General features: G+C 38.2%; 1 protein-coding gene across 1 annotated transcript in view; it reads left to right on the top strand.

The window, feature by feature from the left end:
- Positions 1-12441, top strand: part of UTP20 (UTP20 small subunit processome component) — a 116297-nt gene that overhangs the window by 74882 nt on the left and 28974 nt on the right. The window contains exons 35-40 of the mRNA XM_044677506.1: positions 95-247; positions 2013-2168; positions 3061-3201; positions 4155-4292; positions 5971-6110; positions 6489-6571. Of these exons, the coding sequence (XP_044533441.1) occupies positions 95-247; positions 2013-2168; positions 3061-3201; positions 4155-4292; positions 5971-6110; positions 6489-6571 (811 nt within the window). The remainder of the gene's footprint in view (positions 1-94; positions 248-2012; positions 2169-3060; positions 3202-4154; positions 4293-5970; positions 6111-6488; positions 6572-12441) is intronic.

Below are 12441 nucleotides of genomic sequence, written 5' to 3'. Positions count from 1 at the left end.
GATGAGGGTGGTCAAGCCACGGCTAAAATAATGAGTGGTCATTTCTTTATAATTAAAAACCAATTCATGATTTCAATTTATGTGCTTCCTGTAGTTGAACGCCTTTGAGCAGAAACACCTGGATGACATCAACTTTACTGTTCGCTTGTCAGCTTTCCAGGAAATCACCTCTTACATCAAACAGATGGAAACTGTAGATATCACTTATTTAATTCCTGTAATGCACAATTGTTTCTACACGTTACAGGTGAGTCATTCTGGCAGAACTGTAGAGTAAGTTATTTAAATTTTATTGTTGCCTTCTTTGGTGAGCATTTTTCTTAGTCATTAAAGGATGTTTTCACCATCCATTTAAAAAAAATTTTGTGGGGCAACTAGGTGGCTCAGTGGATTGAGAGCCAGGCCTGGAGATGAGAGGTCCTGGGTTCAAATATGGCCTCAGATACTTCCTACCTGTGTGACCCTGGACAAATCACTTAACCACCATTTCCTAGTCCTTACTGCTTTCCTGCATTGGAACCAATACATAGTATCAATTCTAAGATGGAAGGTAAGGGTTTGGGGGAAATAAAAATACCAATTTTGAAGTGCTTTACGTGAGGCATAATTTTTATAATGCCCTTGTACATAGGTTTGGGTAGATATGTCTAGTAGATATAAATAAGCAATGTTCTATTGACACAAGAGCAGTTTATCATAAATAACTTTGACAGTGTGGTCCTATGCAAAGAACACTGGGTGAAATCCTCTCTTAGACATTTAAGATGTGGGCAAACACTTTAACCCTTATGGGCTTCAGTTTTCTCCAATTTAAAATGAAGGGGTTGGGCTAGATAGCCTCTGAGGTCCATCTAAGCTCTTTTTCTTTTATCCTGGGATCTCTTAGGGGCATTAGAGAATTATAAAGCAGTGTGTTCTGTGCAACATTTTAGGGAGGATATTGTTATTACCTGTGGTGAGCAGGGAAAACTTCATGGGCTTTATAAGATGGGTAGCTCTTCTGGGCTTAGGGTGTTCTGTGAACAAAAGCCTGGAGATGGAAGGTATGACGTTTTGGGGGCTGGAGATTTTGTTCAGAGTGGGGCCTGGGAGTAATCTGATGGGACTAAAAGGTGTGGCGCCCCAGATTGGAGAGTCTGCCATTCCCTAAGGAGGAGTTTAACTTGGGCCATAGATTTAGAACTACAAGCAGCCCTTAGAGAAGCCTTCTAGACCAACTGCCTTATTACACAGTTATTACAAAGGAGACCTGGGACACTTATGTAGGCTCTGGGTTTTCAGATCCAAGGTCTTTTCCAATTTGTCATTTTGCATCTTAGGTGGATGTTATTTTGATTTATCACCAACTTTTTAGTATTTCATTTGTTATTGCATGGAATGAGCATTTCTTTTTATTTATTATAGTCTTCCTGAGCTCTTCCTATGAGTAAAAAACCAAAACAACACAAAACAAAAAAACCCACTTCAATCAAAAGATTTTTTTTTTTTACTAGACACCTGTTAAATTCCCTGTGAGGGGTAGCAGAGCCAGCAAGACCTAGCATATCCCATGCAAACCATTTAAACATCCCTCTGAGACCACTCATTGTGGAAGAGATGCCAGCATGAATCCACACTGAGGGAGAATGTCCCCGTGCCAGCAGAATCACAGGTCCTGGCCCTGTTCCTCTTACAAAAGACATTTCAAGTTACTATTTGATAATTGAAACTCATTCATTAGGATTTGGAGAATGAAAAAGGGAATGTGAATACTCCTAGGCATGCACGTTCGCACACACACAGACCCACACTTTGAAAACCTACATGTCATGGCACTTTCCAAGATTTATCAACATTGTCCATCCAATATGTCACCCTCCTATCAGTCCAGAATTCAGACACAGTCTTTTTGTTTGAGTGAGTCCCATGTTGTTGTCGTGTCCTGCTGGAGTGAAGAGCCCCCCAGGGTCCCTTTCATATGGTTGTCTGTGATGACCAACTGGCCCAACGTCTTTCTTTCTTCTGCTCTGCAGCTCAAAGACATGGCCTTGAGTGACAGTGCCAGCCAGTGCCTGATGAGCATCATCCATCGGCTTGCGGCCCCGGACGTCACTGAGCCCCAGTACCGAGAAGTCATTCAGCGTACTCTCTTGGAGAATTTGAGGAGAGGCCTGAAGAGTCCAACTGAGGTAGGGGACTGGGGGCTTTTGTTGCTGTTCTCATGGTAGTGGCTGTGCCTATTTGGGGAAACATGGGGCAGGGGGTTCAGGACACACTTTTTCAAAGCTCTCCTGGTGCAGATCCCTTGCCTAGAGAGCACCATCATCAGTGATGCTTGTCATTGTTTAATTTTCTCTAGGTGCTGGTGGTTCATATTGCTTTGTAAAAGTTTTCATTTATAAAATCATTTCAGTTCATGAAACATTCTCTTCCAGGCATTTTCACCAAATTTTTCTATTCATTCTTATTCTTTTTTTCCTCTTGGATGATTGTAACTCATTTGTATCATCCTATTGTCTGCCTTTTCCTCTGGGAATTACCTCAGAAGCCATTTCTGGGTTTCCTTGTGCTCCTCCTACCTCTCAGTCTTAATGACAGGGATGCTTTCCCTGCCTTTAACTAGACCTCTTCTTGTTTGCTTTTGTTTAATAACACTTTCAGACTTTATTTCCAGCCATGGAATTATTGTAAATAATTCTATCTTGTGCCTTTTGAAGTCTATTTCCAGATTGCTCTTCAGAGAGATTCTCTAAGTAGGCCATTCCCCTAGGAGCAAATAAGTACACCCATTTGTTCTCAGCCCCATCAGCATTCAGTGTCATGTCATTGTTTTTGCCAGTGGTTGGTTGAGTGTCAGCTGCTGCCTCAAAGTTGTTTTCCTTTGTGTCTCTTTGATTATATTAGTGAGATCTTGAGCATTTTTTCAAGTGATTATAGTAATTTGCATTCTTTTCAAAATGATCTGTTTATATGCTTTGACCATTTATCCATTGCAGACATCTGTTCCATCTGTATTTTAGACATTGAGGAATTCTTTTTCTATTTCTATTTATTTATTTTCCTTCCATTTGATATTTACAGAGTATCCAACAGGAATACACAACATTACTTTCCTGTTTAATTGAAACCTTTCCCAACCACCCAGAATTTAAAGACTTAGTTCAACTTAGTGACTTCAGTGACCGTGAAATGGACTTTTTTGAGAACATGAAGCACATTCAGGTAAGTTCTGTCCCAGTCTTTCTTGGAATTGGCCCCTTTGGTTGTTTTTCCCTCACTAACCTTATAGACATCTGGGTTTTCATAGCCTCATGTTATAGTGGGCAGAGAGTATAAATCGCTACTTCATCTGGTACTGTCATAGTAGCAGGATAGGCTAGGGTCAGGAGCCAACTCAGCTGCAGAAAGACCTGAGGATAGGTTGTGCTTCTGACCCATAAAGGCTGTGTGCAATCCTGAGGAAGAATCAGAACCTCCAAGGATCCCCCTCAGCTTGTCTCAGAGACCATAAACCCTAGAGCCCATGACCATTGCCCGTAAAAAGGGACTTGCCACCCCCAGATCATTCCTTATTTAGTCCCAGAGATATTTCATTTACATCTTGCTTTTATGATCAGAGGATTTTGCTACACAACTTGTAAGGTTGGTAAACAAGAAGTCATCCCATTTTACATCTGAGGGAGGAGATTCAGAGAGTAGAAGTCTTTTCCAGAGTTATAAGTGAATATTGACAATTGTATAACATTTCTCTCTCTTGTGGTCTAAGAAATTTCATCTGTGAAAAGACCAGAAAGGCTTCAGGGGACCTTTGTAGCTGTCCATCTGTTATGATAGGAGCCCAAGTCACTCACCGTGCTCAGTTATCCACAAAGGGGGGATTGAAGTGAAATGAAGATAGCCACAGTGGCCTCTTGAGTTCCTTCCCTACTGCACATCTAGGCCCCAAGGACCTACCAGTGGCATGTCCTGAGTACCTCATGGGCTCTGTCTTCTCAGGCCAGTGCAGCACGGTCCCCACACTCTTAGAGGGAGGCTTCATGATTGACATTCTTTGTATGGAAGAAGCTGACCCCACCCTCCCAACCCCTCTGGAATGGGAAAGTCCACCTTGAGGACTCTTTTTTCCATGTGGGTTTCTTTTTCTCACCCATCTAATTTAACTTTCAACATCTTAGATCCACAGAAGGGCCAGAGCCTTGAAGAAATTAGGCAAGCGTCTGATGGAGGGCAGGATTGTTCTGTCTTCCAAGTCTCTCCAGAATTACATCATGCCCTATGCCACGACACCAATTTTTGATGAGAAGATGCTTAAGGTAAGTGCTTATAAGAGAAAGAGAGCATCTGTTGGAGTTAACTGAGAATTCCTTTACTCAAGACCTAAAATGAGCCAGGTGCTGGGGCCAAAACAGTGAAATTAAAAACCCTCACGCAGGGAGTTTTCATTCAGATGGGGGGACCAACATACATAAATACAGAGGAGCTGAGGCTTGAGCTTCCCTTTGTACCTTTGTAACACTTGAAGGCTGGGCCTAACCATCCCAAACTCCCTTCTAGCCCCCCTTATATAGTCCTCTCGCCAAGGTCATCTTGGCTCTTTGCATAGATCTTCACTGCCTCTCTTTGGATTTGGGCATGGCAAAGTCATTTGGTCATTGGGGTATAAGGTTGAAAGAAGGTTAACAGTGCATGAAGTTTTTAGGATTTTTTTTAAAATCTGTTTTGGTTGCTTTGCCCAGTACTATGAAAGGGAGCTACCTTGTAGTTTGTAAGGCTCACATTATTAAATGATTTAATGTAGAACACCAGATGAAATGGGGCAACAGAATAATGATCAAATTAATACTGACTCCTAAAGCCAGGGAATGTGGAGCAAAGTCAGGATTTAGGAGCTGAATCAATGCAAATTGTTAATGCTTCTGACTTTTGCCTATGAAGGGCAGTTGGGAAGGGGTATGCCTTGTATGGGTTGGACCAGGTCAGGGGTTCTTAACTTTTTGTGTCATGGGCCCCTTTGGCAATTTGGTGAAGCCTGTGGAGCCCTTTTAATATTTCAAATGCACAAAATAAAGTACATTAAATTATAATGGAAACCAATCATGGTGAAATACAGTTAGCAAAATATTTTTAAAAACAAGTTCACATACCTAGATCAAGAGCCTCTGGGATAGAGGTTTCCTGGCTCCTTAACCCTGTCATTGAAACGTTATTCTATTCTGAGTATTTAAAAATAATTACCTGAATTAGCAGGGGTTAGGACTCTGATATTTCAGGTTTACACAAACAAATCTATATAATTAAGCCGATTATGAGTGGTAGCTGAAGAGGGAGAGCCCCAGATAGACTGATAATCTCTTTAGATGGCTGTGTCTTCTTCATTAGGGCCCACTGCTTGTGGTCCACCCCCAGGAGAGCAGTAAGAGACATCTTCCCCATTGCACTATAGTTGTCTTCATTTTACATCCTGATGCTTTCTCTGGATGACCATTCTTTGGATCTCCTTTCTAGACTAGAGTTCATTCAGTACCATTCCTCTGTTAGTCATTAAATGAATTAGGAAACTCAGAGGTCTGGGTGTAATCTCCCCCAATATATAATGTTCTTTTGATTCCTTGATTTGTCCTTGTGCTTCCCTCTGTGTGTCCCCTCTCTGTATCTTTGCCCAGGCAGTCCCTGTGGGCCTGGAATGTGCTCCCTCCCTACTTTTATGTTTAAGAATCTTTAGCTTCCCACAGGACTCAACTCCAAGACCCCACCACCTATTCTAGATCTTCGCTGACCCACCATGCTGTTAGTGCTACTCTTTCTTTCAAATTATCTCTTGCTCCCTTGTCTGTGTGTACATCGTGTTTCCCCAAGAGAATGTAAGCTCCCCAAAAGCAAGAATGTTGATCATACTTTGTCTTTTTTGTGTTGATATCTGGTTTTCTGTGCTTAGTGCATGCTTAATAAATGTTGATTTAACCAAATCTCTGTTCTCGTTTTGTTTTATAGCATGAAAACATAACAACAGCTTCCATGGAGCTTATTGGAGCTATTTGCAGGCACCTTTCCTGGGCAGGATATATGTATTACTTGAAATATTTCATTCATGTTTTGTACACCGGACAGATTAATCAGAAGTTGGGTGTCAGGTATGGTCAACCTTATTTTCATTATCCAAACCCATTTTTATCCAAATCTATTTTCTATTAAAATTTTTTAAAATTTAATTTAATTTTTTCCCATTACATGTAAAAACAATTTCTAACATTTTACAAAGAATATAGAGTTTTGAATTCTTTCTCTCCCTCTCTCCCCACCAATTCTCCATCCCTCTTGAAATACTAACCCTATCTTTTAACTGAAAATTATTTTTCAGGAATTACAAAAATAAGTGTACATTATGCATATCTAAATCAATTAGAAATAAACTCAGTTTAAAGTTTTACCCTCTCACCTTGATAATCTGTTTTTAAGACAAATGACCTTAATTAAGCTAATAGCCCTACTTGTTTCTCTTTTTTTGATAGCTTATTAGTCACAGTATTAGAAGCTTTCCACTTTGACCATGAAACTCTTGAGAAACAAATGGAAAAAATTAAGAATGAAGAAAGTAAGTTCTTTTTCTTTCATAGTTTTTTTTAAAAAATCATTTATTAATATTCATTTTTAACATGGTTACATGATTCAAGCTCCTACTTTCCCCTTCACCCCCCGCTGCCCCCCCACCCATAGCCAATGCACATTTCCACTCGTTTTAACATGTGTCCTTGTTCAAGACCTATTTCCAAATTGTTGATATTTGCATTTGGTGTGGTAGTTTCAAGTCCACATCCCCAATCATGTCCTTCTCAGCCCATGCTTTCAAACAGCTGCTTTTCTTATATGTTTCCTCTCCTGTAGTTCTTCCTCTGAATGTGGGTAGCATCTTTACCATAAATCCCTCAGAATTGTCTTGGGTCATTGCTTTCTGCTGGTACAGAAGTCCATTGTATTTGAATTTTACCATAGTATGTCAGTTTCTGTGTACAGAGTTCTTCTGGCTCTGCTCCTTTCGCTCTGCATCAGTTCCTGGAGGTCTTTCCAGTTCGCCTGGAACTTTTATTATTCCTTTTAGCACAATAGTATTCCATCACCCGCATATACCACAGTTTGTTCAGCCATTCCCCAATTGAAGGGCATCCCCTCCTTTTCCAGTTTTTTGCCACCATAAAAAGCGCAGCTATGAATATTTTTGTACAAGTCTGTTTATCTATGATCTCTTTGGGGTACAAACCCAGCAATGGTATGGCTGGATCAAAGGGCAGGCATTCTTTTATAGCCTTTTGAGCATAGTTCCAAATTGCCAGCTAGAATGGTTGGATCAGTTCACAGCTCCACCAGCAATGCATTAATGTCCCAATTTTGCCACATCCCTTCTAGCATTCATTACTGTCCCCTTCTTTCATTTTAGCCAATCTGCAAGGTGTGAGGTAGTATCTCAGAGTTGTTTTGATTTGCATTTCTCTAATTATTAGAGATTTAGAACACTTTCTCGTGGGCTTATTGATACTTTTGATTTCTTTACCTGAAAATTGCCTATTCATGTCTCTTGTCCATTTATCAATTGGGGAATGGCTTGATTTTTTATACAATTGATTTTAACTCTTGTATATTTGAGTAATTAGTATAAATATGAAAAATGCTGATATAAATATATATATTAGTATTTTAATTAAAGCCATGTTGATAGATAGTTATTAGACCACGCGCTTATAAGAATTCAAAATCGCCGCCCTCGCCATTACTGTCTCCTGTCTCCTCCCTAATCTGCTGGCCAAGAGCCACTCCCCCCTAACCCAGGAGATTATAACTCTTCTCTGCGTGGACGTAGGCCTCCCCACGCCCAAGAACCAGAAACGGAAACCCGTTGGACCACGGGAAATGTAGTTTGATACATTTCCCATGTCCATAGAAATATATATACTTTTAGATGGCATTTTCCAAATTTCACTTTTACATTAGACCCCTGTCAGAGTTTTTTGTTATAAAGATTTTTTCCCAAGTTGTTGTTTCCCTTCTGATTTTGACTACATTGTTTTCGTTTGTACAAAAGCTTTTTAGTTTAATATAATCAAAACCATTTAATTTATATTTTGTAATTTTCTCTAACTCTTGCTTGGTTTTAAAATCTTTCCTTTCCCAGAGATCTGACAGGTATACTATTTTGTGTTCACTTAACTTATTTATAGTTTCCCTCTTTATATTCAAGTCATTCACCCATTTTGAATTTATCTTGGTGTAGGGTGTGAGGTGTTGATCTAAACCTAATCTCTCCCATATTGTTTTCCAAATTTCCCAGCAGTTTTTGTCAAATAGTGGATTCATGTCCCAAAAGTTGGGCTCTTTGGGTTTATCATATACTGTCTTGCTGATGTCATTAACCCCAAGTCTATTCCACTGATCCTCCTTTCTATCTCTTAGACAGTATCATATTGTTTTAATGACTGCTGCTTTATAGTATAGTTTAATATCTGGTACTGCTAGGCCCCCTTCCTTCGCATTTTTTCCCATTATTTCCCTTGATATTCTTGATCTTTTGTTATTCCATATGAAGTTTGTTATAGTTTTTCCTAATTCAGTAAAGAAGTTTTTTGGTAGTTTGATAGTATGGCGCTAAATAGGTAAATTAATTTGGGTAGAATGGTCATTTTTATTATGTTAGCTCATCCTACCCGTGAACAATTAATGGCTTTCCATTTGTTGAGATCCAGTTTTATTTGTTTGGAAAGTGTTTTGTAGTTGTTTTCATATAATTGCTGTGTTTGTTTTGGTAGTAGATTCCCAAGTATTTTATATTGTATAGGGTGATTTTAAATGGTGTTTCTCTTTCTACCTCTTGCTGTTGTGATGTGTTGGAAATATATAGAAATGCTGATGATTTATGTGCATTTATTTTGTATCCTGCAACTTTGCTAAAGTTGTTGATTATTTCTACCAGCTTCTTAGTTGATTCTCTAGGATTTTTTAAGTAGACCATCATATCATCTGCAAAGAGTGATAGCTTAGTCTCCTCATTGCCTATTTTGATACCTTGAATTTCTTTTTCTTCTCTAATTGCTACTGCTAGTGTTTCTAGTACTATGTTGAATAATAGAGGTGACAATGGGCATCCTTGTTTCACTCCTGATCTTATTGGGAAGGCTTCTAATTTATCCCCATTGCATATAATGCTTGTTGATGGTTTTAGGTATATACTGTTTATTATTTTTAGGAAAGGTCCTTCTATTCCTATACTTTTCAGTGTTTTCAATAGGAATGGATGCTGTATTTTGTGAAAGGCTTTTTCAGCATCTATTGAGATAATCATGTGATTTTTGTTTGTTAGACTGTTGAAATGGTCAATTATGTGGATGGTTTTCCTAATGTTAAATCATCCTTGCATTCCTGGTATAAATCCCACCTGATTATGGTGGATGATCTTCTTAATTACTTGCTGGAGTCTCTTTGCTAATATTCTATTTAAGATTTTTGCATCTATGTTCATTAGGGAGATTGGTCTATAGTTTTCTTTCTCTGTTTTTGGTCTCCCTGGCTTTGGAATCAGTACCATATTTGTGTCATAAAAGGAATTTGGTAGGACTCCCTCTTTGCATATCATATCAAATAATTTGTATAGTATTGGGATTAGGTGCTCTTTGAATGTCTGATAATTCACTTGTGAATCCATCAGGTCCTGGTGATTTTTTCTTAGGGAGTTCTTTGATGGCTTGTTCAATTTCTATTTCTGATATGGGATTATTTAGGTATTCTATTTCTTCTGCTGTTAATCTAGGCAATTTATATTTTTGTAAATATTCATCCATCTCTCCTAAATTGTTATATTTATTGCCATATAATTGGGCGAAATAGTTCTTAATGATTGCCTTAATTTCCCCTTCATTAGAGGTGAGGTCTCCCTTTTCATCTTTGATACTGTCAGTTTGGTTTTCTTCTTTCCTTTTTCTTATTAGATTGACAAGTACTTTGTCTATTTTATCTGTTTTTTCAAAATACCAGCTTCTAGTCTTATTTATTAATTCAATAGTTCTTTTACTTTTGATTTTATTAATTTCTCCCTTAATTTTTAGTATTTGTAATTTAGTTTTCATCTGGGGGTTTTTAATTTGTTCGCTTTCTAATTTTTTTGAGTTGCATGCCCAATTCATTGATCTCTGCCCTCCTTAATTTGTTAATATATGCACTCAAGGATATAAATTTCTCCCTGAGTACTGCCTTGGCTGCATCCCACAGAGTTTGGTAGGATGTCTCATCATTATCATTCTTTTCAATGAAATTGTTGATTGTTTCTATGATTTCTTCTTTGACTAATTGGTTTTGGAGAATCATATTGTTTAATTTCCAATTGGTTTTTGATTTGCCTGTCCAGGTGCCCTTACTAATTATTATTTTTATCGCATTATGATCTGAGAAGGTTACATTTATTATATCTGCTCTTTTGCATTTGTTTGCAATGATTCTATGCCCTATTACATGGTCAATCTTTGTGAATGTACCATGTGCACCTGAAAAGAAGGTGTTTTCCTTTTTGTCCCTATTTATTTTTCTCCACATATCAATTAAATCTAATTTTTCTAGGACTTCATTCACCTCTCTTACCTCTTTCTTATTTATTTTTTGGTTTGATTTATCTAGATGTGAAAGAGGAATATTTAGATCTCCCACTATTATGGTTTTACTATCTATTTCCTTTTTGAGCTCTGCCAGTTTCTCCTTTATGAATTTGGATGCTATACCACTTGGTGCATATATATTGAGCAGTGTTATTTCCTCATGGTTTATACTGCCTTTAATCAGAATGTAATGACCTTCCCTGTCTTTTTTAATCATATCTATTTTTACTTTGGCTTTGTCAGAAATCATAATAGCCATTCCTGCCTTCTTTTTCTCATTTGATGCCCAAAAGATTTTGCTCAAGCCCTGAACCTTAAACTTGTGTATGTCTACCCATCTCATATGTGTTTCTTGTAGGCAACATATGGTAGGATTTTGGTTTCTGGTCCACTCTGCTATTTGCTTCCGTTTTATGAGAGAGTTCATCCCATTCACATTCAGAGTTACAATTATCAGTTGTGCATTCACTGACATTTTTGTATCCTCCCCTAGTCCCACCCCTTCTTCTTACACTATTTTCTTTTAAACCAGTGGTTTGCTTTGAGCCGCTATCCCTTATCCCCTCCCTTGATTAACTTCCCTTTCTACCCCCCTCCCTTGTTATTCCCCTCTTTTTGTTTTTAAAGGCCTAATGAATTCCTTTCCCCTTCTTCTCCCCTCCCTTTTTTGACCTCCCCACTCCCCTGCTCCCTTTGGTTTATCCCTTCTGACTTTTTCAGTAGGGTTAGATAGAGTTTTTTATCCCAATGGATAGTATAGCTACTCTTTCCTCTCTGGGTTAATTACACTGAGAGTAAGGTTTCATTAATACCTCTTAATGCTCTCTTCCTCTCCTTCTTATAATAGTATTTATCCCCTCCCCTTCCTATGCCCTCTTTGTGTGTAATAGAATATCCTATTTTTCTTATTTACTCACATTTCTCTTGGTGTCCCCTACTATTCCCCCCTCTCTTTCCCACCCCCCATGTCATCTTAGACCATTTACTATCCTGTCCTCTCCCTATGAATTATTCTTATGGTTGCTATAATAGAGAATAGAGTTCACTACAGAGAATTATACATAGCATTTCTCCACCTAGTAATACAGATAATTAGATCTTATTTAAGCCCTTAAAGAGTCAAATTAAAAAAATTATGAGTTTTCTTTCTTTTCCCTCTGTTTCTTATTTACCTTTTCATGTTTCTCTTGATTTTTGTGGTTGGATATCAAACTTTCCATTTAGTCCTGGACTCTTTTGTGTAAAAACTTGGAAATCTTCAATTTTGTTGAATGCCCATACTTTCTCCTGGAAGTATATAGTCAATTTCGATGGGTAGTTGATCCGCGGCTGAAGGCCCAGCTCTCTTGCCTTTCTGAATATTGTATTCCAAACCTTGCGGTCTTTTAGTGTGGAGGCTGCCAGATCCTGTGTGATCCTGATTGGTGCTCCTTGATATTTGAATTGTCTCTTTCTGGCTTCTTGTAAGATTTTTTCTTTTACTTGAAAGCTCTTGAATTTGGCTATTATATTCCTTGGTATTGACTTTTCTGGGTCCAGTGTAGAGAGTGATCTATGGATCCTTTCAATGTCTATATTGCCCTCTTGTTGTAGGACTTCAGGGCAATTTTGCTGAATAATTTCTTTAAGTATGAAGTCCAAGTTTCTATTAATTTCTGCTTTTTCTGGAAGACCAATGGTTCTCAAATTGTTTCTTCTAGACCGGTTTTCTTGGTTTGTCACTTTCTCATTGAGATATTTCATGCTTCCTTCTATTTTATCAGTCTTTTGACTTTGTTTTATTTGTTCTTGTTGTCTTGAGAGATCATTGGCTTCTAATTGCTCAATTCTA

Source organism: Gracilinanus agilis, chromosome 5, assembly GCF_016433145.1.
Source record: "Gracilinanus agilis isolate LMUSP501 chromosome 5, AgileGrace, whole genome shotgun sequence".
Lineage (NCBI taxonomy): Eukaryota > Metazoa > Chordata > Mammalia > Didelphimorphia > Didelphidae > Gracilinanus > Gracilinanus agilis.
The sequence above is the reverse complement of the archived record's forward strand: the minus strand, read 5'-3'. Positions and strand labels throughout refer to the sequence as shown.